The 25,358-nt window shown below is 51.9% G+C and overlaps 1 protein-coding gene across 1 annotated transcript in view; it reads left to right on the top strand.

The window, feature by feature from the left end:
* Positions 1 to 24,763, top strand: part of LOC308347115 (uncharacterized protein) — a gene marked incomplete at its 5' end in the record, with an annotated part of 28,404 nt that extends 3,641 nt beyond the window's left edge. The window contains 17 exons of the mRNA XM_080810262.1: positions 1,648 to 1,708; positions 2,080 to 2,175; positions 2,866 to 3,030; positions 3,644 to 3,769; positions 6,232 to 6,452; positions 7,057 to 7,091; positions 7,829 to 8,015; positions 8,098 to 8,173; positions 16,434 to 16,928; positions 17,537 to 17,751; positions 18,138 to 18,198; positions 18,677 to 18,772; positions 19,244 to 19,408; positions 20,596 to 20,721; positions 22,169 to 22,389; positions 22,835 to 22,869; positions 23,347 to 24,763. Coding sequence (XP_080666388.1) covers positions 1,648 to 1,708; positions 2,080 to 2,175; positions 2,866 to 3,030; positions 3,644 to 3,769; positions 6,232 to 6,452; positions 7,057 to 7,091; positions 7,829 to 8,015; positions 8,098 to 8,173; positions 16,434 to 16,928; positions 17,537 to 17,751; positions 18,138 to 18,198; positions 18,677 to 18,772; positions 19,244 to 19,408; positions 20,596 to 20,721; positions 22,169 to 22,389; positions 22,835 to 22,869; positions 23,347 to 23,558 — 2,593 coding nt within the window. The 3' untranslated portion in view covers positions 23,559 to 24,763. The remainder of the gene's footprint in view (positions 1 to 1,647; positions 1,709 to 2,079; positions 2,176 to 2,865; positions 3,031 to 3,643; positions 3,770 to 6,231; positions 6,453 to 7,056; positions 7,092 to 7,828; positions 8,016 to 8,097; positions 8,174 to 16,433; positions 16,929 to 17,536; positions 17,752 to 18,137; positions 18,199 to 18,676; positions 18,773 to 19,243; positions 19,409 to 20,595; positions 20,722 to 22,168; positions 22,390 to 22,834; positions 22,870 to 23,346) is intronic.
* Positions 24,764 to 25,358: the final 595 nt, after the last annotated feature.

Below are 25,358 nucleotides of genomic sequence, written 5' to 3'. Positions count from 1 at the left end.
AAGAGCTTTAAAAAGCTCTTTTAACGCTTTAAAAAGTTCTAGGCAAACCTAAGACATTGTTTCCCTGATGTTACTGGGATCCTAGCTTGACAAGTTTTGTGACCTTGGAAAATTCTTTGCCTTGCTTATAAAATTGAGAGATGATAATGATAGGATCTACCTGATAGGGTTGTTGTGGGATGAAATGAAATAAGGAAATGAATTAGGAATTGTTATAAAATCCACCCAGCTGCAAACTAAAGGTGACATCTTGTACAATAGGTTATTGGAAGAACTGGAGATTAAAGTGGTGTAGATTTGATATAATTAATACATCTGTGCTCTAAGACAGGAAAAATTAACCTGCACTTTGTTATGGCTTAACTTAATTGTGCATCGTAATGTATTTTGTAAATCGTGAGTTATTGATAAAGCCAATAGTACTAAAAATGCATTGATTTTCTTTATAAATGTGTATGTCTGTGTATGCTCTGGTGTTTAGTCCCTAGAAGTAAATAATGAAAAATTATGACAAATAAATATCATTAATTTGATAGCCATCATGACCAAACTTTTTCTGTGTGTTTTATGAAATAGAAAGGTAAGCTAAAAACTAGTCTGCAACCAGCATATGCTCTTATTTGTTAACAGGAGGAAGAAAAATGGAATATTTTCTGAGATAATAGGAGATAATGATAATTATAATAGAAACAACCCTATCATAATATAATTTGATACAAGAAAGTATTCATTTACCTTTTAAATAACACACCTGGAATCTGAGATAAATCATATCAATTGTTTTCTGTGTGTTCTATCCAGTGTAACTAACACAATCTGGCAGTCTCAGAAAGTGTTCCAGTTGCATTTTTAAAATAACCCACTTCGTTAACCTGTACTGTCATCTGACAAGGCTTTCCCCGCCTTGGCAACCAGCCACTTGCCTTAGGATGGAGTAAGAAGCTGAAAAGGATAGCTCACATGAAAGGATAGGGAAAGAAACCATTTGCTAGCATTAATTATTTCTTTCCAGGGTTCTAGTTCATTTCCCAATGCAAATATCCTGCAGTACATTCTTTGACAATAATAAGAGTTGGAATAGTGAGGTCTGTAAGGGATCAATACTCCCATCTTCCCAATCTACAATGTATCTGTGTGAAGAACATCCCGGCCCTATCCAAACATCCTGTTTCTAAGACCTTGCTTCACCTGGAACAAGAAACATGTATAAAAAACAAGCAGAACATACAACTCAAAGGTGGGGATAGTATTTGTTTGGTGCCTGAGAGGTTTTTGCACCCTGGGCTAATGCACTGTACTAATTAATGTCCCTGTTGGGAGAAGGGGTGTCTTTCTGCTGTCACAAGGGAGGGGTAGTTGTGAAAGGGAAGAGGGATGGTGGAAGCCCATCACAGGTGCGTTCCTGGGCAGAGGCATTGTAGGGTAGGTTACATGTGAACTAAGGAGGTGCACATCGATTCCTTTAAACCTACTCCGGTCAAGGTCCCTTTTGATCATTGTGCATACCCCAGGGGTGCAGAAACTCCAGTGCGCAGGTCATGATCATGCAGCTCTTGGCACAGCGATGCTCACTGACTGCTCAGTGAGTGTTTGCAGAACTGAATTAACCCAATCACAATGCCACCGCCTCTCTCTTGCCGCACGCAGGTACGAGGTGGAGATCAACAGACGCACAGCTGCCGAGAATGAGTTTGTGGTGCTCAAGAAGGTAAGAGGGAAACAGAGAGGGCTGGAAGAAACCTCAAGGCTCTCTGAGTACCTGACACGGTGGTGTTGGTGGCTGAGGAAAGGGATTCTGTGGGTCCCTCAGTCCCTTGGGCAGGGGTGGCTGCGGTTCTCATTTCCCAGTTCCTCTGAGTCCCCTTGCCTGGGATGCGTATTGCTCCCAGAGTCTGCCCGCTTAGAATCCAGACATTTGGCACACTCCTGGCACGGCCATTGCCCTGCACATTGGTTGGTCTGCTCTCAGCAACTGGGAAGCACAGGGTGAGGGGAGTGGCGAGAGCAGGGAACCCGAGGCTCCTTACAACAGGCAGGGAGGGCAGGAGAAGGCAGCTGGCTCCTCTCTCCGTCCCCCAGGACGTGGACACCGCCTACATGAACAAGGTGGAGCTCCAGGCCAAGGTGGACTCCCTGACAGATGAGATCAAATTCTTCAAGTGCCTCTATGAAGGGGTAAGGATTCCACTGAGCTCCTGTGTGACCTGCTCCTCCCATGAGTGGCTCTTGTCCCTTGGCCTGCATGGACGTGTGGACCAAAGGTTGGCAGCTCCGTGCAGCTGATATTTGCAGAGCAGTGAGGTGGGCTCTGAGGAAGCCATGAAGAAGAAGGGATGATTCCTGTCCCCTAGGAAGTCACAGTCTGTGGATGAGCCCTGGGAGAGCAGAAGAAGGTGTAGGGAATTCTGTCCGAGCTGTCAGGGAGGATTCCCGGGGAAGGATGAGGAAGATCTCAGGGGTGCTGAGAAGGGCCCGGCGTGCAGCCTGGAGGAGCGGGATGAGCGGTCTGAGCTGGGTCAAGTGAGTAGGGCCTGGAGAAACGAAGGTGGCTGGCAACTCTGGAAGGGCTCTGCGGGCCACCTAAGGAGATCAGACTTAATTCTACAGATAAAGGGTGGCCATTGCTGCAAAGTGTGGAACAGGGGTGGGAGCAGTCCTGAGTGCAGGATGGGGGGGTCCCACACTGGGGCTGAAAGCCCGATGCAGGCACCTCACTCTCGGCAGGCAGGGACGCTGGTGGGCTCTGCTGAAGGTGGAGTTCAAATACCACGGAAGGGCCCCAAGAGATTTGCCAGGGAGGGTCAGGAGAGGGGCTCCCCTCGTGGAGACCCTCTAAGTGGCTCCACTTCCCTAACTGTTCTCCAGGAGATCGCTCAGATGCAGTCCCACATCAGCGACACCTCCGTCATCCTGTCCATGGACAACAACCGGGACCTGGACCTGGACAGCATCATCGACGAGGTCCGTGCCCAGTATGAGGACATCGCCCTGAAGAGCAAGACCGAGGCCGAGGCGCTGTACCAGACCAAGGTGGGCTGCGTGCAGGTGTGCCGAGGCCCAGGGACCCCAGCTGCCTCTCTCTCCTCGTGCCTGCCTGCATGCGCGTGTGTGGTGTGTGTACCAGGCTGGGTTGAGACCTCCTTTGTCTTGGAGTTGGGCCTCGTGGAAATGTCTCCCTCTGTGGGGCCGAGAGGTCCTCCACAGTCTCAGCATGTGCTGGGGGCATATATGGGCTCAGCCCTCACCCTGCGGTTGCCCTTGCTGACAGCAGAGGCCACACTAGCCACAACCCTGGGGAGACTCTGACACCTTTTCTGTGCATAATCCATCTATCCTGGCTTTGTTTCGTGTTTCCTGCTTTGTCAAAATGAGGACGGGATGTTCTACTTCCACTAAGGGTTTCACATTTGTGAGCCTGAGGATCCTATTGAGCTGGGTCAGGCCTTTCTTGTCAAGAAGGAAATGGTGGTTCCCCCCCACTTCCCTCCCCCTCCCCCCTCCCCTCCCTCCCTCCTCACTGTGCATTTGTTGCTCAGGCAATGAGAACAGCATGTGGTCCCCCTCCGACTCCCCATGTTCAACACTCTTAAGAGGCAAATTCCCAACTGTGCTGGGCTCCTCTTCTCTTGTCCCCCAACCTCAGATCCAAGAGCTGCAGGTCACCGCGGGCCGGCATGGGGATGACCTCAAACTCACCAAGGCTGAGATCTCAGAGCTCAACCGTCTGATCCAGAGGATCCGCTCTGAGATAGGGAATGTGAAGAAGCAGGTGGGTTCCATGAAATGAGTCAGCTAGCGGGCTTATTGCGCGCCAAATGTATGAGACTAAATGCGGAACAAGGACAAGGCGTAGCCCCTCCTTAGGGCATGTGTAATCCTTCAGGAGGGAACAGCCCGAACCCACATAGAAGGGCGAAGCATTCCACCCACTGTGCAGCCTGCTCCCTAAGGAGCCCGAGTGGCCAGAATGGAATGCAGACCCCAGTGAGGCTTCCTGCAGGAGGTGGGATACATGGGCGGGAAGGAGAGGGGAAGGGGTCCTGGTGAGGGAGCCAGCAGGAGCAGTGGGTCCAATGTGGACACCACATGGCGTGTGTGCAGGGAGGAAAGACACCTACCCCAAGCAGAAGTTCCACGATGGCTGGGGTGGCAGACGGCAGGACATAACTACCTAGGACGGGCAGGTTAGGGGCACCTTCGAAGTGGGGCAGTGGAGTTTAGACCCAATGCAGTAGGTTAAAAGGAGCCATTTGAAGGTTTCACGTGATGAACCCATGCTGGAGGGAGAGCCCAGCCATGGAATTTAGAAGAGGGGAGGAGAGAGAGCCTCCCTCTGTTGGCTTGGCCCAGGGCTCTGCTCTGTGTCTGTCCATCCCTGTGACTGTGCTGTGTGTGGTGGCCTGGCACTGAGTGACCCCATGACCCTGGGTGCAGTGTTGGTCTCACTGATGTTTCTGATGCAAGCAAACCCATGAGTTTCCCAGAGTTTGTGGAGGCTGGTAAAAGGGCTCTGAGCTTTCTGGACCAGTCAAGTGACCCTGTCCCCATGCCCTCTTCTTCAGTGGCCTTTCCCCAGCCTGCACAGACACACACACACACACGCACACATGCACACACACCCCACACATACACACAAACACATGCACACACATCATCTCCTCTGTGCACCAGGCTCATGGTGAGGGGAAGAAAAAAGACCACTTAAATAAGAACTTGTGGTGTTTTCATTTAATTAAGTTCTGCATAAATGAAAGAAAAACACAAGGTGTTTGAGGCCTCCCTCAGTATCCAATTATAATATTTATCTAATAAAATGTTACATGTTCACGGTTGGGTGAACTTATTACTAGAAAGTGACTTTGTGATCAGAATGCCATCAGGGAGGTCAGGGAAGATGTCCTCCATGGGGAGCCAGTGGGGGTCACTCTTGATTCTTAGGCCCCATCGCAGCTCCTACTGAGGGCCCCCAGCCAAGGTGGTTTCCTGCCCTCTGGCTTTTCCACTGAAGAAGCGCATGGTGTCACCTGCAGACCCTCTTGGCATTTGGTGATCCCAGGATCCATGTGATAATTGTTTCCAAGGGTGCCCAGATTTCATGCCCTCTCACCTCACTTTCACAGACCCAGGAGTCTCCCCAATTCGCCCTGCAGGACCTCGGTCAGTGAAAAGGAGCAGAGCACGGTTTGATAGAATTCAGGTCGCAGAGTGGCCATTCCCTGAATGATTAGACCTCCACAGTCCCGAGGACGGGACATGGCCTTCTGTGGCCAAACAGCTGGGTCCTAGGCTTCTCTGCAGAGGCTGTGAACCACTTACCCAAACACTATGGGTGTTTTCATGGTGGGGAGTCTGCCTGGCAGAAGGGGAGGCACCGGCGGGGCAACATTCTAGAATTCTGTCTTGCCTCGGGACTGGCTGCTCTCCTTGGGGTGAAACAAATTTGACTCCAGAGGAAGGGGACACACCAGAAAAGAGAAGCCATATTTAGATCCCACCAAGACTTGGCCAAGTGATGGGAAAAACCTCCCAAGACTAAAACACTCAAGAAACCCCTGGCACCTTCTCATGGACGTGACTGAGAGCCCCATCCCCAGCTTCATACTGCAAGTTACCTTCCCACCTAACAGCGGGTGTCTGTAAGCTAGTGAGACCTGTTGTTCACAAAAGTATCTTTTGAGGGTGTTGCCCCATACCAGGATTCTCTGTGGAATTTTGGGAGCTAGACTCCATGTGGCAGGTTTATTGGATAGAAATTTTATTAGTAGGAACCTTATTAGTATCCCCCCCTTTGCTATCTTTCTTTCTCTCTCTTTTTTGGTTTTTGTTTTGTTTAAAATTTACAGGATCTCTCAAGACAACCTCTACTGTGGGGCAGAATTAAGCTAGTCACCCCCAAAGTTTTCAAGGGTGGCATCAGAATCTTGCGGCCAGTGTTACAGACCGGGAGGGAGAGGACAGGGGCCACAGGCCCAGGAGGCTCCCCTTCTCGGTGCCTTTTGTCTCTCTCCCAAGGGAGGGAAGGGCGATCCTTATATGACAATGCATGAGTGGAGGTGAACCGTGCCTGGAGTTAGGAGAAGGACAGATTGATCTCTAGCGATGTCTCAAAGTGGAGAAACTAGGAGGACCTTAATGCATTCACTATCAGTCAGGACCAAATGAGAGAAGATGTCTGGGCAGAATCTCAGAACTGTGTTCTGACTCAAAGCGCTGAATGCATTTGCCCTTCAGTGCTCCAACCTGGAGACGTCCATTGCCGATGCCGAGCAGCGGGGCGACTGTGCCCTGAAGGACGCCCGGGCCAAGCTGGACGAGCTGGAGGCCGCCCTGCACCAGGCCAAGGAGGAGCTGGCCCGGATGCTGCGCGAGCACCAGGAGCTCATGAGCACGAAGCTGGCCCTGGACATGGAGATCGCCACCTACCGCAAGCTGCTAGAGGGCGAGGAGTGCAGGTAGGGGGCCAGATATCTTTTATTTGGAGCAGTTATCTCTTTGCTTTAGGAAGACTAAAGGCAAACAGTTTGGTTCTGTTCAGGTCCTACTGGGTAACACTTTATAGGGAATGGGTTTGACATGGTACAACAGGAAAGACCAAAGTTAGGCTGCAGGAAGGACTGCATTGTCAAAATCCCAAAGAGCAGGTGGAAGAGGAAATATGAACATCAGCAGCTTTGGAGAAACAGAGCCTCCCTGGCCCTTTGTGCTGCATGCTTAGGGAGGTGGGGGGAGGGGCAAGATGGCTTCCAAGAGTCAGCTGAGTGTAAGGTCACTCTGGCAAAGCCTGGGACCCAGCGAGCAGGTGGACTCATTCCTCTTAATTGTGTGAGACCACTGGCATAACAGAGGTGAGCAGGGCCTCCACAATGACCCCACCCATCAGATCACCCAGAGCCACTCTGATGAGTAGAGAAGTGAGCCTTCCCAGTGGAGGTTCCCCTCGGGTGTGTGGGGGGAAGGGAGGCTGGGATGAGGGGGACAGTGGCACGTCTGTGACCCCCTGGAGAGACGCCGTCCTGCTTTACAGAGCATTTACCTGCCTTTCCTCTCTCTCTCCAGGATGTCTGGTGAACATCCGAGCTCTGTGAGCATCTGTAAGTACCTGCAGGACCAGGTTTGGGTGTGGTCACCTTCCAGAAGTCTGAGCCTCCAATTCCATGACACTAGAGAGGGTTCAGGAAAGAGTCAGGGGCAGCAAGAGGGAGCTGGCTTGAATCACCAATGAGAAGCAGTGATGGAGAGAAATAATACCATGAAATGCAAAAGTACAGCCTGTAGAGAGATCAAAGGATATCTAACAGTGTGTAAATCCAAAGTCTCCTTTAAAAATGAGGCTTACTGGCCACATTGTATTTCTCTTGAGGCCAGACCGAAACCAAGGCTCCAGCTTACAGTAAGAAGGAACTGGGGAGTCGGAGGGACTGAGGGCGGGCCGTAACAGCCTTCTGCAGACTGAAAAGCTAGAGACGGTGCAGGTGCAGAGGGAGGCACTCTCCCGGGAGAGGGGGTGTTGGCCCGCAGCCTCTTCCATGGAGACAGCACCAGGGGCCTCCGTGAAGGGCTTTGGTTCATGTGGCCTGTCCTGTGGGGGAGGTTCACTGAGAGAGCCCACAAAGGCTCCAAGTCTGATGCTGGTGGAAGGACACAGACTAATGGGAGGTCAAATACATGGGGACAAATCCTTGAGAAATTATCCGTACTGCCAAAAACCTCCAAGGACACTGAAAGGACCCAGCAGAGGGACTCTGTCCCCACAGGGCAGGCGCCGAGGGAGTGGGCCGGGATGCCCCAGAAAGACCCTCAACCCTGCGTCTTCTCTCCCCGGTTCCAGCTGTCATCAGCAACACGGGCACAGGGGCAGGAGGGGCTGGCTTCAGCGTGGGCTTCGGCGCCTCGAGCAGTTACAGCTTCAAGCCAGCGGCCATGGACGTCAAAACCAAAGGCAACTGTGGCAGCGAGTTCAAGGATCCCCTGCCTAAGAGCTCAGGCGGCAGCTGTGCGGCCAGGAAGGCCTCGAGGTGAAGGGCTGGCGGTGACCCTTGGCTCTGTGAGCAGAAAGCCGCAGGGCCCAGCTGCTCCCCCTGCCTCTGCCCTGTCCAGGCCAGGAGGTGCTTCCTCTGTGGCCGCAATTCCCGTGCCATCCCCTAGCCCTGTGGTCCTCCACGCGGTGCATGCTGTGAGGTGGGAAGTCCCATGGGGGGTGCTCCCGGTGACCTCCCTCTTGGCCGTTTTTCATTGGGTCACTGCCCCCAACACAGAGATAACATAGCTATGTGGATGTCTCCCTGCGGCCAGTGTGAACCCCTCTGTCCCCATGCCTTTCTGGGGCCATTGCAGCCCAGGGGTTCTCTTTGTCCTCTGCTTTGGGTCGTGTCCAGTTCTCTGCTTCTCCTGCAATAAACAATCAGAGCCATTGGATTCTCAGTGTCAAATATGTTGCCCGGGATGTCAGCATCCACAGCGCCCCTCTGCCTTTTCTCCATCTGAATCTTGCCTCCCTCTGGGTCTCTGGGTGGACACGAGTCTCCACCGTCCCATTCTGGCCCAGTAGGGACTGGTGAGGGTGGTTCCTGGTCAGCGGTTGAGTTTGTTACTGACATGCCTCTGGGCAGGCTTGGGGCTTCCTGGGCACTGGGCCACCAGTCCACACAGTGCAAGGTGGGTATGTAAACATCGCAGTGAGCAAGGAGCCCGGGCATGCTGGGACCGGCAGGCATGGGGGTTTTGGGGTGTCTTCCCCCTTTAACTTCTCGAAAGTACCCACAGCCCCACACTAAGTGCCTCTTTTCCCAGAGTGGTCAGTCCCTCTTTTTCCTTACCTCTTTGTTCTCCTGCCAATGCACCTTAACCCTGCTCCCCACAAAGGCCCTGCTTTCTTCTTCCAGCCCGTTCTTTTCCACCCCAGAGTCTGAGGATTGCATGTGCATAGGCTTCTGAATGCATCCAGGTCCACTGTGTATATACAGTAGTTACACACTGAGGCTATCCAGGCACTGGGAGGAACAGAGTAAACCCACAGGCGCAGATGTTGCTCTCATACAGATTACAGTCCACGGGGAGAGGGAAAATAAGCAACTAGCAAAGATAATCCGTGACATGTGGGCAAGCAGTGATTCCCGCTCTGAAGGGAAATTATGTGAAGAAGGGGGCTCTCTGAGGTGTGCGTGGGTTTCCGCAAGGGTGTCTGTGTTCCCAGAATCCGTTTCCACAGTTGGCTTGAGCAAGGTGCTCAACAGGAGAATCCTCAAGGGCGAGACCACCTTCCAAGGATGAGCCTCATTTGAGGGGGGCATTCAAGGTGCCCGTGACACTTTCTCCTCCTCCAGCATCCCTAGCCTTATCCTCCGATCTTTCTGCCAGCAGGCCAGGCCTTTTCACACCCAAGGACCTTTACAAATAGGATTTTTCACTCGCAGGTGCCCAGGCCCCTTTTACTGCAAGCCGGCTCATCCTTTGTGGCCCGCTGTAATGCCACCTCCCTTGCTCATGCTTTTTCTGGTCCCTCTAGGTGGACTCCAGCAAAGTCATTGAGCATTAAATGAGAGGAAGCATTAGAACTGGTGGCCTGACTGTTCTCCCCGTTCCCTGTCCCCTCACTTTATAGGCCAGCAAACAAAGGCCTGGATGGTTCAGCGCCCTGCCCAAGGTCACAGCCCCACACACCCACGGCACCGGTCCCGAATCTGCATTATACTTGGGGGTTTATTTTCCTGGTGTCGAGGTAGTGGCACAGATGTCTGTCCCCTCATCCCACTCCCCCTCAACCCATTGTTCCAGGATCCCCAGTCTGGCTCACGGCACACAATATACATTTCCTACAAGAATGCCTGGCTTAGTCTAGCCCACCCTGGGTGGAAAGAAGGAGCTTGGGGCATACACATGTGTCCTGATGACTTGGCTTGTGCGTGATGAAACACATCTGTGTTAATAAATTTGAGTTTGACATACATCTGTGCATATGCAGTGTATACAATTTATCGACCAAACTGGAACACTGATTCTGGACCCAGGCTGAACGGGATTCTCAGATGACCGGCATAAGCCAGGACAGTCTGAGGCAAAGGGCCCATCTGCTAGTACTGGCTGAGTCATATGCTTGGCCTCCAATCCTGCCTCTTCCAACGGCTAGTTGTGTCCTAGTGTGAGATCCTGCCCCTGCAAAATAGGACTGATACAAGTTGGCCTAGGCACTGTTCTCGGTACCGACACTTCTGAGTGCTTCATGGCCAGCAACTCAATGAATTCTTCCAGCAATCTGATGGGTGTTATTGTTATAAGGTGCAATTATAATAATGCACATCTCACTAATGAGAATATTGAGGCTCTGAGGGGTAAAAGAAACCACCCGATGTTGTGTAGTAAATGGCAGAGTTGGGAGCTGAATTCCAGTCCAATGGCAGAGCCCGTACCTCCAGATAGGACACCTCATAACTGACAAAGTTCTCATCGTAGAGGAGTGTTGAGAATATGGAAGGGGATAATGGGAGTACTACAGTGCCTGGAATACAGTTTGGAGCCAAGAGATGTTAGTCGTTATTATAATAATTATTATTAACCTGTGTGCAGGGGTCTTCTTTGCCGGCTGTGCGCTGGTTCAGGACTCATTGATCCACAGCAGGACTGTGCCCAGGGACCTGGCTGACAGGGGCTGAGTGCAGGATGGAGGGCACTGGATCTTCTTCTCCTGGAGACACATTCCCCTGTAGTCACAGACTGCTAATTTCTAAGCAGGAGAAACAACTCTCTGGCGCCTGTAGTTTGTGCACACACTGCCCTCTGCCAGCAGCCCCAGGTACTGCACCTCCTGACCCCAAGGTGGTGAGGAAAGACTTCCCTGGGGGTGGTGCACGTTTGGCCTGGGTTGGGGATAATCTTGGACAGGTTCTATGCCCACCACAGGGCTGCCAGCTGGAGGAAATGCTCTTACACTCTCTAGCATGCCCAGGGTGGCCTCAGCTTCCGTGTTGCCCAGGCAACCCGGCTGCTGAACTCTCTCAACCCTCTCCCTGGCTCTAGGTTATGACGTGCAGCCCTCACTCTTGCTTGATGCTGCCCAGCTGGGCTGGTGTGCCCCAGTCTCCTGTGTTTACTGGCTCCCACTTCCAGACTGCTTGGGTCTTGCTTTATGTGCCCCTGTCCCCCACTCTCTGATCTGTAGGGCAGATCCAACCAGCCTCATGAACACACAGCTGCATGTCACACCTAGTAGCCCGGCCATCAAGTCTTACATGCCTCAGTGGGGACCTGTGACACTGGAAAGATGGGGACTTGGTCTCTAGACATCCTGCTCTAGAAGGGAGAGTTGACAGAATCTTACAAAGGGGCTCCACTTGGGTCTCCGCCCTGAATAGAGCTCTGAGCCCAACCTCAGGTGTAGCGCTGGACGTCACCTAAGCCCCACCTGCCTGAGCCTCTCTGTCACTGGCAGGCTGGCGTCCTGGAGAGTGGTGCTTAGGGTCCCTCGGCACAGTAGCCAGCAGGTAACTCAGTCCTTCCACCCAGGCTGGGGCTAGATGGAAATGCCTTTCCTGGAACGGTGGAGGGTTCAGTTCAAGCTTCTGCCTATAGCCTCTTCCTCACACTGTCTATGCCTTAGCTCCCTGCCCACAGGACCCACCCATCCCTCCCCACTGACCCGATCTTTTCCAGCTTCCTTTTCCTAAAACACCCACTTCTTATTCCTTGTATTTCTTTCTGGACGTCCGACCTTTACATTCTTCTTCCCACCTCTTACCTTGCCTGTGGTCACCCAAGCCCCTTAGTGCTTGGGTCCTGCCTGAATTCTTCTCCTCTTCTCCTGCCCCTTTCCCAACTCCCTTCCCCAGGACCCCATAGGCTCAGCTATGATGTGGACACAGGGAGGGGGGATGGCCATTCCCCCCATACCTGAGGCAGGTACCCCCCCAGGCTCAACCCACCACTCCTGATGGGGGTGGGGAATGGTCCTCCCCCCACTGTTTGGACAGGGCTGTGCTGTGCTCCGATGGGAGATAGAGAGCATGTCATTAGTGATGACTGGCTTAATTATAGCCCACCGCACAGCCCGGCTTGTTTGCTTTGGAAACGGGCAAAGGAAGAGGCGGATCAAGCACCAGCTTCATAGTCACGATCAAAAGATTAAGGCATTTCATTTCCCCCAGCCTCTCCATTGTCTTTGAAAAAAAGGGTGGGGGGAGAGAGAGAATCAGGCAATAAGGCGGGGGGCAGGAAATACTTTCCAAAATTCTTCCGAAAGGGGCTAGGGAGGAGGGGTCTGAGGTAAGGAGATGGACGAAGTAATACAGGAATGGGGGCCTGGTGGAATTTTGAAACAAGCGAATGGAAGAAAATATGTCCTTTCCAGAGCAAGACAGCGCTTGTCTGCACATACCTCTGTGCATTTGGGCTGAGAGGAAAATTCCCTGGGATGACTAGGTAGGTGGTGGGGTGGAGCTGTGGAGAGTTCAGAGAGCTTTTCTTTTTAAAAAGAGGGGAGACAAGAGCTATAAAGTACCTGATCTACACTAAAGGGCTGGGGGTCTGTCCAGCCACTGAAGGCTTAGGGGTCAGAGCGCAGGGAGAAAGAAAGCGACAGGAATGGAGAAGTTCAGTGAGACACGGCCCGGGATGTGCTAAAGGCGATCTGGGGGAATTCATGCTAACACGTGTGGGGGTGGGGTGGGGAGGGGGCCTAGCACAGATGGAGAGAGACCAGAGCATTGCTTGGGTTTTGAAGTTTTACAGACTGGGGGAGATGTCACTTCAGTGATCCCTACAGACTACGGGAGAGTTTGCGACTGTACTGTGCCATACGGGGGGGGGGGGGTGTTAGTGTGATCCACTGTCCAGGTGGTCCAGAGCTGTCCAGGTAGTAGCACTGAGGGGAAACGTCTCAGTCCCAGGCAAACGTGATAGTCGGTCTCCCTACAAAATGGTCTTTGGTTACTTCCAATGGTCCCTCATGTTCTGGACCCCTTCTCACTAACACAGAACTTTCTGCCTCACTCCCTCCACATCACCTGCCCCTCTGCGTCTAGAGCCCCAGATTGCCACAGTGGGCTGTGCCCCAACGCATAGGTGCCCGTCCCATCTGCTGTCAGGCTCGATGTTCCAGGATGCAGCGCATTACACGTCAGGGAGGGGAAGGGTGCCGGGAGGGGGTGTGGTGAGCATGGGAGAAAAGCAGATGAGCTCTATTGTTCGAGCTAGCTAAATGCGGATGAGGATGGGAAAACAGCCTCTTTTCAAACTGGTTCAGACAGGTTGAGAGTATTAGGTTTCTGCACTGAGCTCACTTTCAAAGGGAAATCAGAGAATTCGGTTTCAAGTCCTTCCTACTTCTAAGGTGCCGTGGTTTGTCTCCAGGTCTTGTCACCCCAAAGTTACCTCGAGGATCCTTCAGGTGCCCTCTTCTATCGATGCCCTTTATCTACAGAATGCTGCACTGCTGGACTGTGTTGAGAGGTAGTCAAAAGGCCAGTGGACTAGAGAAAAATGGCCTTTGGTGTCCATTCTCAAACCAAGCAGACAGGACTTTGGTTATGTCCATTTGGGATTATTCAAGGCCCTTCTCTTGATTTACCACCAGTGTGGTGTGCCCTGCAGAGTGAGCCTCTTACCTCCAGGAGCTTCCTTAGCCAAGATGGCAGGAGATCACGGGGCTCACAGGTTCAGCTTCCTTGGGGTTCCCTGGGCACCTGTCTCTCTGACATGATCTCATGCAGCACAGAGCCTGTTCATTAACCTAAAGTGTGAAGTGTCTTCTCCTCTTTACCCTCGCATGATTCCACACTCTCTGCAAGGAGGGGGTGTCTTGGCCTCCTCCACCATCTTTCTCTCCTGCCCATGTGCAGCCTGGCCGGCCTCCTGGTTCCTGACCCTACCTCAGAAAGTCCCCTGTATTTTATTCTGATTTTTTAAGAAATCAGAATTCCAGTAACTGCTTGTCCGAGTCACTCATGATCCAATGCAAGCACGTGGAGTGAAAATGACAACTAGAGCAAAAACAAAACAATTTTCACAAGCTTGTATTTTGTCTCCACTCCAATTTCTATTTCTTAGGGGAGAAGGAGAGTGTCTTAGATGTTTCTCTCTCACTGTCCAGCATAGAGCAGTCCACACAGTAGGCGCTCAATTTTATAGCTATTGAATGACTGATCTCTTCCGAACTTGGGACACCCATTAGCCCAATGAACTCAAAGACTGGGGTCTGGAGTGTGGTTACTGATTAGAAGGTAACCAACACAGCGAAGGTTGGGACTGCTAGAGATCCTACTGGGTAGGCAGAGACAATCCCCTGCAGTTACATCCCCTAGCATTAGCTAGGAGGGACACCTTGCGTGGCCACCATGATGACCCTTGTCAGGAAATCCCCCTCTGCCTCCTCTTCCTTCTGTGTCACAGTCACCACCAAGTCACCATCATCACCATCACTCCCCCCTTTATTTCCTGGTCCCCAACACAGAAAGCCCCATGTCTTCCCTCTAGCTGTCATCCTATCATGTAACGTGCTGGTTAGGAACATGACCTTGAGACCGGACACCCTCGGATTCCAGTCCCAGCTCTGATGAACTGGTTGAGTGACCTTGGGCAAGTTCTTTAACATCTCTAAGCCTCCAATTCTTCACCTGTCAAGGGAAGTTAGTAACATCAGGGTTGAAATAGATATCCTAGTAGTCCTCAGCACAATGCCTGGCTCATGCAATGTGAATAATGGATGTGAACTCTTTTTGTTATGACTGTGATGATCACTATGGTGGGTACTATTGCTGCCACCATTGCTGCTACTACAAGTAGTGTGTCAGTCCCCACTGCCAGGGGGAAGGTACCGGGAAGCAGTCCCTGCTATGAGTGCTGGTGGGGGTACAAGCCCAGACTTCCAGACGTTTTTAAAACCCCAATCAAAATTAGCCTGTTTTCCCCAGCATACCTCCCAATCCTTGCTTCACAAAGCTCTTCTGTCAGTCTGGAGCATGGGCCCCAGATTCAGTTCTTTATGTAGATCCCTCTCATTGGTCTGGATCCCCCTTGGGGGCTGGGGCCATATGTTGGTCTAGGGAATTACACCGTTTGTTGACATGCACACACCAGCACTTTCAGTTTGGCTTAGAAAACTACAAGAAACCATTTAAATTATGCCCTCCTATGCCTTGGGGCTAGGCCCTGCCAGGAAGGTGGGGAGACAGGGTTCCTAGAGAATGAACTCCCACTGCCACTTTCTGGGATGTGAGGAGAACACCATGTGAAGGGAAGACCCTCTGAGAAGCATTCCAGGCTCCAGCCTGCTGGCCAGCACCATCTCCACCCTCCTCCCCAGCAGTGGGAACACTGGTCTACCACTATCTGGCTGATCCAAAGGGGTTAAAGCTGCTCAGTTTACTTATAGGAGGTGGTCAGAGTCCTGCATTAGGGTAGCTACCAGATGTCTGTTTTTGGAGTAATTTTGTAACATTTCACTCTGCCAGGACTACCTGAGCTAATAAGGGACTGCTTTCTCATGTCCCCCACTTGAGTAGCTTCTTGAAGTGATCTGGAAACTGGCAGAACAGCCCATCCTGAACCCATGAGTGAAGCTCAGGGACCTCTGTCTCTGGGCATGGAATGTTTTCCCAGGGAGCATAAGAGTTGGGAAGATGTTCTCCCCAAGGAGGGAAGAACTAATGCCTGGGCTCCCAGGATGGGGCAGACCTTGTTCAGGAGCAAAAATGTGACTGAAGGAACTGCCAGCTGCCTGAAAAGTTTCTCACTGTTGAAAAGGCAACACCAAGGTCCCCACCACCCAGGCCTCACCCACGGAAATCCCCAGACAATACCCCAGCTGAGGACCATGCAGACTCTGTGGGGTCATTTGCACTATTTTCCTGGGGTCTGCTCCACCGCTGGACAGCTGGGGTTCTTAGAGACCCAAAGAGTGACTCTGGAAATTCTGTCTTGGATCTAGATCTTTGAAGACACCCCTCATGTTTCCGAGTCTCCTTTTCTCTGGCATGAACACCTCGACTCCTCAACAAGACCAGATACTAGGAGATGGATTATCTTGGAAGGAAACCTTGGGTTTTTGAAGGAGCCCTTTCTGGATAAAGCCAGACATTTCCCCTGCTCCTTGCTGATAGATAAGCAAGAAGGAGGTAGCCCTGGAAAAAGAAAGCTAGGAGATCTCAGAAGGGGATAAGTCCCCAGGTCCCTAATTAAAAGAGCAGATAAATGCCCGATTAGACCACTCCAGTCTGCAAGGGCAGCATATTCTGCTGGCTATCAGAAACGCTTTGTTGCCACAAAGGGCTTGGAGATCTCTGTTCTACAAATTACCCATGGCTCCTGGCCCTTCAGCACAAGGAAAGAAGATAGTGGAGAGACGCCCTTTTCCGGTGTCCTGGGCTTGACAGGATAAAAGGAGGGCGCACTCTGGGTGCCTCATCAGAGCATTCTCTATCCGTTAGTGACTGCTTTCCTCCAACTCTGTCAACTCCATCTTTCCCACCATGAGTCGGCAACTGAACATCAAGTCTGGTGGTGACAAGGGTGGCTTCAGTGGGCGCTCAGCAGTGGTGTTGAGGAAGGCTGTGGGCAGTGCGGCTTCTTACCGTGCAGCTGGCAAAGGACCTGGGGCTGGCTTTGGCAGTCGGAGCCTCTACAGTCTTGGAGGGAATCGGTGTATTTCCCTCAACATGGCAGGTAGTGGTGTTCGGATTGGAGGTTATAGCTTTGGGCCTGGCTCTGGGTATGGAGGGGGCCGGGCCACTGGCTTTGCTGGAAGCATGTTTGGCAGTGTGGCCTCAGGGCCTGTGTGCCCATCCATGTGCCCACCTGGGGGTATCTACCGGGTCACCATCAACAAGAGCCTCTTGGCTCCCCTCAACGTGGAGCTGGACCCCGAGATCCAGAGAGTGCGCACCCAGGAGCGGGAGCAGATCAAGGCTCTGAATGACAAGTTTGCCTCCTTCATCGATAAGGTGGGTCTCATGGGAGAAGGATGAGAGAGTTCAGTGAGATGTGAGCAATTCCCTGCTGCCTGGGAGTGGAGAGGGCACTGTGGATGGAAAGGTGGCAGCTGGGGCTCCTCCATCATAATAACATCCTGTAAGCTAGGTAGCACAAGGGAATAAATGAATGTGTTGCTTCTGCAGGGTATTTTGCACAGAAGGGTGGAAAATTGAGTAAAGTGTAGCCCCACCTTGAGAAAGAAGTACTGGGTTTCTGGAGGACAGTTGGATATATCTCCAGCTCTTTAAAGAAGATGAAGAACTGGTAGAGTCAACACCATTGGGAGGGGAGGGCCCATGGTACAGAAGAAACACTTGGCTGAGTCATCAGGAGGAGCATCTCCTGGGTGCTGAGTCAGACAATGAAAGAAAATTATGGTATTTCCTTCCTCCATGAGTTTTCAGGGATTGGTTTTGTCTAGAAAGCTATGGGATGAGCACTCGTAAAACGTCTAGTTTGCATGGAATTCCATGAGTGTAGAGTCAATGCCTGAGGCTAATGACTTTAGAAAAATCTATGTACCCTGAGAGTCAATAGTCTATGTCCATGGACATGGTCACCTCCATTGTGGTCCCAGGTGCGGTTCCTGGAGCAGCAGAACCAGGTGCTGGAGACCAAGTGGGAGCTGCTGCAGCAGCTGGACCTGAGCAACTGCAGAAAGAACCTGGAGCCCATCCTCGAGGGCTACATCAGCAACCTGCGGAAGCAGCTGGAGACGCTGTCCGGGGACAGGGTGCGGCTGGACTCGGAGCTGAGGAGCGTGCGGGACGTGGTGGAGGACTACAAGAGGAGGTGAGAAGGCCCCACCAAGGTCGTGGGCCATGTTCCCAGAGGTTCCTGGGAAAACCCAATCTCTGTGCCTACTTTTTAGGAGGGGAGAGAGCAAGAACTAGGGCCAGGGGCTCACACCCCTCCCTTGGTTGTGGGGGAAGAGCCTGCCCTGTTTGATGAGAACTTCCTACCTGGTTGATAGGAAGGAGTTTCTTGCTCTTTGATCCAGTGATTGGTTCAGTGGCCAGTTTGGGGAACCTAATAGGCACTTGGATATTTTCATAGGATCCAGTGAGTGGAATATATATGAGGTAACTCAGGGGCAGAGTCCTGCCACCCCCAGCCTCTGTGGCACTCACCTCTAGGAGATCCTGCAGGGATCTGCTATCTTCTCTCTTCGCCCACAGGTATGAGGTGGAGATTAATCGGCGCACAGCAGCTGAGAACGATTTTGTGGTGCTCAAGAAGGTAAGGGAGCAAAGAGCCTATGCTCTCTTTTGCATCCCCCTCCTAACTAACTATGCTCAGGACTCCAGTTCAGGCCTTCTGGCGAGGGGCAGATGCCTGAGTTGGGATGGAGTCATGGTTCTGGCCTCTAGCTAGAGGCAGGATACACACCCAAGCAAAGGACAGAGACAGGCAGGAGAGAATTCTGTTCTGGGAAAAGGGAAACTCTGGTCTAGCTTGGCCTTCCTGTGTGACTTGGGGAAACTCATTCTACCTCTCTGGGCTTTGTTTCCTCCAGTGGAACAGAGCAACTTTCCCCTTTCTCTATGTTCAAAGAGTCATTGAGTACGAGAAAAAGCAATACTGATTAATTTTATTCATCCATACGCTTCCCTTTGCAGGCAAACAATAGGAAATCAGATGGCTCTGGGAGCAGGGACAGGGAAAGCTCACGAGATGAGGGTTGTATTGACTGAATGTTTTGGGTGCCTCTTGGCAGGATGCCGATGCAGCCTACACAGTGAAGGTGGAGCTCCAGGCCAAAGTAGATTCTCTGGACAAAGACATCAAGTTCCTCAAGTGTTTGTATGACGCGGTGAGGATGCTCCCGCCTTTCCCCCACCCTGCCTCTTTCCAGCTGAGGGCTTCACTTGACTCTTCTGGGGAGATGCCAGTAAGAGGGATTTAGGATAACAGAATGAAGGTTTTGATAGTAAGGTACAAAACTCTTCACAGGAGACCATGGAAGTGTAGGATCTTGGTCCCCAGAGACCATATACGCAAGAGAAAATCCCACCTGGGCTGACAGTGATCTTCCACTCAGGCAGAAAAAAGTGACCCATTGAGGTCCTATTCAAGCACAGGCTCTTGACTCTGTGAATTATAGGAAATGTCTCTCACTGTCCACTGCCCGTGAAGGGTACATCCTGTTGCTGTGAGCCTTCTCCTTTGGCTCCAACATTCAGATCTGGAGCAGGAACTTCTTCCCATCACTTCAGCCCAGAAGATGAATAGGCAACCAAGGCAGGCTGGGGTACCCTGACTCTGCCCTCATCTCTCAATTCAGGAGATGGCCCAGATTCAGACTCATGCCAGTGAAACCTCCGTCATCCTGTCCATGGACAACAACCGGGACCTGGACCTGGATAGCATCATTGCCAAGGTCCGAGCTCAGTATGAGGAGATCGCCCTGAAGAGCAAGGCTGAGGCCGAGGCGCTGTACCAGAGCAAGGTGGGCACCAGGGGGATCTCTGTCCTCCACCAGCCTCTCCTTTCCTGAGAAGGGATACCTCCACCAGGGAATGCAAGAGCGACCTTTGTAGATGTGTTGAATGAAAGGATGGTTATAACCAATGCTTTAATGATATTCTATTCAAAAAGAATTCTCAGTAGAGACTGTTATCAAAGATGAATTGATGGGCACATTCAACAGAAAAGGACAGGCAATCCTCTGATGGAGAAAAGAAGAGAGGTGTTTCTGCTGTAGAAAAATATGTTTCCAGGGATTAGGGCTTGTCATCATGGGGCAGAAGAAGAGAGAGTAACAAATATGATGGAGAGCAACTAGGGGAAATCCAGGGTGGGGTAGGGAGTGAAAAGGAAGCCATGAGCTCTTTTCTGGCCCATATGGGAAGACTTCCAAGAGGAGCAAGTGGAAGTCTATCTGACTTCTGGGTACTGGGAGTAATGCGTGGAGAAGACCCTTTATCTGCTTGCTCTCCAGGGCTTTACACCTGTCCTGTTCTGGCACTCCTTTTCACATTTGTTAAATCCCACCAACAGCAAAGATCATAGGTTCCTCATCCCCCGTCCATGGATATGCCATCCCCTCTTCTCTGGAGGACTGGGCAAGGAAGAGGGGAAGGTATGAGCTGCAAACCCTGAGCTAACAATCCAACCACCCCAAGTGTACACATTGCCCTCAGCTTCTGGCCTTCCACTTGTCACTGAGAAAGGGCTGCAGGAGAATTCATGTTCTGTGAGGGCAAGGACCTCACCTGGCCTGCTCATTGCTGCATCCTTAGCACGTGGAGTAGTAGAATCTGGCCTTTAGCAGAGGCCTCTATATAGAGATGCTTAATGAGTAGAGAGTTCTTCTTACATTTCAAAAGTTCTTAATAAACGTGACCTGCACTTTTCTTTCAGCCAGCTCAGAAAAGACTGCAGGCAGGGCAATGAGAAAGGATGTGTCCAGTGCACAGTTTCCGCTTAGAGAAGTGGGTGGACTTCCGGTGGGAACCACCACCACACAGCCGGAAGGATGCCCAGGCTCCAGCTCCATCACGCCCTGTCCTGGACCCACCTCCCCTGTCTGGCCTCAGCCATGGAATTGCTTGCTCAGGACCCTTCCCCTACTTCGAATCGGGGGTGGGGGTGCAGTCCTGTCTCATAACCAACTTTCTATCTCTCGGAAACCAGATCCAAGAGCTGCAGCTGGCAGTAGGTCGGCATGGTGATGACCTCAAACACACCAAGAACGAGATGTCAGAGCTGAACCGGCTCATCCAGAGGATCCGGTGTGAGATTGCGAATGTAAAGAAGCAGGTGGGCAGCAACCTCACCAAGAATGTCAAGTTTTTTGTGAAGTTCAATTTCATCCTCCACGATGGAGAAACTGGAGCCCAGTTTAGTAAAAAGCATATCTCCCAATTTGGATTTGGGAGCCCCTCAGCCATCTAACATCTCTCTTTCCCACCTGCCTCTGTACCTGTGGTCAGAGCTGGCATTCTGCTAAGAGCTGGAAAGTCCCTTGAGCTTACTTCATCTGACTCCCAGTTTGCAGATAAAGAAGATGGGCAGATAAGGAGAGGGGAAGTGACATGCGCAAGGTCCCCAGCTGTTATCAGCAGTCAGGACAGAAATCAGGTTTCCTCCTTCTTTCCTTCTTTTACTCAGACCTTTTCTGTGTGCAACAAACCTGCTCTACGTCTCTTCAGACGTATCCCCTGATGGCAGGTCCCACGCCTTCTCTTCCCACTATACACGCGATACATATGGAGGAGTGCATAGGGAATGCATCCCAGGCTCTTCTGTGGCCATGCTAAGTTCCTGCCCTTAAGGTGGGGCATCATCCTGGTGACCAAGGGAGGACAGCAGCAGATGAAGCCCTCCTGGGTGTCCCTTCCTTGTATCATGGTACCATGTCCACTTCATCTAGGGAATCCTGTCTTCCCTGAAAGCAACAAAGCTTAAACACCATGGCAGCGGGGAGATAATATTAAAGGGGTGGGGAATTCTTTCTTTGTCCTCCTCAAAGAACCAGGTCAACTCTACTAGTGATAGAACACCAAGGTAAAAGATCGGAGCCCATTCTCCTCCCTGTGTCCCTACAACCTCCATGCCAGGCAATGTAAGGAGCACGGCGACAGCTTTCCTCTCCATCAGTACGAGGCATCCCAGTGCTGCTAGATGTTTGTCAGAGCCCAGTTTCTGACGTTGAGGTATGATTTCATGCCTTTAACCTCAAGCTCTAAGGGAAGCCTCCCTCACCCAATTCAAGCTGACAAGGGGAGTGTTTAGCCAGACTCTCCTGCAAAATGTTGGAGTGTTCCAGAAACGCTCACTCTTGGTGCTAACAGGTCAAGGGTCCCCACTGGGAGCTGTCCTGCAGACAGGAATCCAACTACAGTGGTGCCTTGTCAGGCTGTCTGATCCCTAGATGTGACCTGGCTGGGGTCTCAGCATGATTCTCCTGGACCTGGTATCCTTTCAGCCTAGAGCCATTGGTGGCCTCCAACAGCAGGATCTAGTCAACTTCGCAAACATCACAAGTTTCTTCCTATATTCGTGAAATGCAATTATGTTAATAGCTTCTCACAGAAAATCCATCTGCAACAGAAAATAGAGGAGGCGGGGCTGTAGTCCTGTTCCTGGAGCCTCACTCACTGTCACCTTGGGCCTCATCTGGGAAGTGAGGGGGTTTTGCTACCTAACCCAGAAGATCTAAGAACTATTTTGCATTCTGATGAGCTCCCTGTTCTTTCTCTTTCAGTGTGCCAACCTGGAGACGGCCATCGCCGATGCTGAGCAGCGGGGCGACTGTGCCCTGAAGGATGCCCGGGCCAAGTTGGATGAGCTGGAGGCCGCCCTGCACCAGGCCAAGGAGGAGCTGGCCCGGATGCTACGCGAGTACCAGGAGCTCATGAGCCTAAAGCTGGCCCTGGACATGGAGATCGCCACCTACCGCAAGCTGCTGGAGGGCGAGGAGTGCAGGTTGGGGAAGATGTGGAGGGGAACTCTGGGGAGAAGGGGCTGTGGGTGGCTCCCTGCTGGGCTGGGGACATTTGGGAAGTGGAAGATGAAAGATATAATAAGCACAGAGTGCTGGTTTGACTGGGGAGCTCAGCTGCTGCTCCCTGTGAGGGGAGCTCAAACATGAAGCAGGTAGCACAGGTGATGCTGTGAAAAGAGCAAGTGGGATCAGACAGACCAGATTTCCTCACTGGCTTTGGCACATACAAGCTGTGGTCCTGGCAGATCCTTTAGTGTCTCTGCATCTCTATTTCTTCACCTGTAAAATGGGATTATAATCTCCATCTCACAGAGTGTTTTAAGGATGAATTAAAATAACAAACATGGTAAAGCAGGTGCCCATCAAGGTTGTAGATGAGGGTAGACACTTCACTGAGGCTTTATCCTCTAACTTTCTGTCTTACAGGATGTCTGGTGAGAATCCATCCTCTGTGAGCATCTGTAAGTATCCCTGAGAGATGGGTTGGGTGGGGATTCTGGCTGGGTAGGTAGGCGGGGACCCCAGAATAGGGTGATGCCCCCTTCACTCATGGTCTCCCCCAATCTGGGAGTTTCTGTTGAAGTTTTTGAAACTTCTCTGGCTTCAAAGGAAACCTATTTCCCTTTGACCCATGGAAACAGTGGCTGAAGTCATGCCCACTGCATTTCCTCTCTGTCTCTCCCTGGGGCATTGTTAATGAGAGAGAAGGTTGAACATGTGCACTTGGGGAGTCAAACGGTCCAGGAAACTCCAGGAGGGCAGACTGCGTCTGTGTCATGTGGTCCTCACCTCACCCAGAGCCTGGCGCATTGCAGGGTGCTCGTTCATCTTGGTGGTGTTTCCTGGCTGCTGAGGGTTGCTGGGGACAAGGGGGGATGGCTCCTTTTCTGACTGATCCTTGCTGCCCTTCTTCTTTGCTCTTGGCCTTGCCTCCTCAGCCGTCATCAGCAGCGGTGGGAGCGGCTACTACCATCCCAGCTCTTCCTCTAGTGCCGACGCCGGGGCCAGCACCATGGTGGGCAGCTACAGCAGCTCTCGGGCTGGGCAGTCCAGGGCCAAAGGGGCCCGTGGGGGAGACCTCAAGGACTCCCAAGACCTCAAAGGCAAGAGCACCTCTGCCAGCACCCCGGCCAGGAAAGCCACCCGATAAGCCCTGAGGGCCCAGTTCCCTCAGGATCTGGGAGAAGAGATGCCCTTGCCACTGCCACCAAGCCCAGAGATGTCTGCTGTTCCCCATCCTCCACCCCTGAGTCCTGGACTGTCTGTAGTGTACTTGACCACCTGTGCCTTGGCCCCCCTCACTGTCCAGCTCTGACTGGCACCATCGCCTCTCTATCCTCTCAGGTCCCGTGTGGACACTGACTTCTTGTTTTCCTTACTGCCTTCAGCTGGCAGAAGGCTTTGGGACATAGGCTATAACTGCCTTCTTGGCTCTGGGAAGTTATGGTCCTCCCCAGAGGGAGAGAAGAGGAAGGAGGTGGAGAGGGAGGGGAAGAGGAGTAGTCTTGTTCTGGGCTTAGGCTGAATCCGCAGGTGTCTGGGAAGATCCCCCCCATAACCCCAGCTTCGGGGGTGAGGATGGAGGTGTGTGCCCGGGAGGGGCACGGTCAGCCAGGCTTTGCCTGTCACCTCCGAAAGCTCTTTGCTGAATGACCCCTTTATTCAGGAGAAAAGGTGTGTATGCTCAGACCACTAGCTGTACTCAGCTTCACAAAGCCAAGTGACAGAGAACTGGGGGTTTCCTGCCACCTTGTGTCACCCACCCACTCCTCTACTACTGGTAAGAGCTACTACCCTATGATAAGCAGCTGCTATGTGCCAGACTCCCTGCATGCATTGCCCCTCGTGCTTACCCAGACTGCAAGGTGGGTGCAATCGGCAACCTCAGGACAGAGGAGAAGTCCCAGCCTCTGAGAGAGAGGCTGCAGAACCCGCCCCTGTCACCCACTAAGTTCCCTGGGCTGGGAGTGGAGCCCAGGTCTAGCTGACTCCACAGTCTATATTCTTTCCATGGCCTATCACTGCCTCTGTAACAAAGGGAATTGTTTCAAACACTAGGTTCTTTTGATGAGGGTAACATGATTATGTTGCCTTTTTGTCAAGGACTGTAGTATGTGATTTATCTTTAGTCCTCTTGCTAGGGCCGTATACTGCAGTGCTTGTGATCCTCAATTCCTGTTGCTATGAGCTGTGTTCAGTGAGGGGAGCTTGATCCATCTCTGGTGGCACTGTCCAGCCTGGAAGTCATGGCTCTTGGTGTAAATATTCCCAAGAACAGCAACACCCAGTCCCTCCATCGCTTGAGTTAAGGACTCGGGATTTCTGCTGTACATTCAATAAACTGCCCTTGGGTGATATCAGTGTGTCAGTCTTGTCAGTGTGTCAATCTCACCAAATTGCCCACCCCATAATGATGATGGGCTCCAGCCCACACACGTGTACAAGCCTTTAGGGAGTCTGGAGGCAGATCAGAGCAGGGTGCTCTGGAGGTGATCTCAAGGCTGATGGGAGAGATGGACATACGCGCAAAACCATGTCCTGGTACAAATCAGGGAAGGGAAGCCCTCTGTGGCATCACTGAGTGGGGACCAGGATGCAGAAGCTAAACAAGGAAGGCCTCCTGGAGGAGGGGGAAAGTTTAATCAAATAACTAGAAAAATGGGCACATAGATTCCTGGAGAGAGAACTTAAATCACACCGTCACAATAGGTTTGGGGACAGGTTTTGTGTGCCTATTTTGGTGAGGGCTGGGAGATCTTAGATTTTCTGAAGTGGGTAGTGGGGCTGGGTGGGATTTCTGGTCCCTCAGCTTTGGTGTGCAGAATTCAGCCCTTTGACGTGCTTTCTGGTCCACCTAGTAGCATGGGTGTCCTGAGCTGTTTGCTCCTCCATCCCTCAGGGTAATAGTGGCTGGTCTTCCAAAGACAGGGCCTCTTGCCCCAAGTTGTCA

Source organism: Martes martes (assembly GCF_963455335.1).
Source record: "Martes martes genome assembly, chromosome: 8".
Lineage (NCBI taxonomy): Eukaryota > Metazoa > Chordata > Mammalia > Carnivora > Mustelidae > Martes > Martes martes.
The sequence above is the reverse complement of the archived record's forward strand: the minus strand, read 5'-3'. Positions and strand labels throughout refer to the sequence as shown.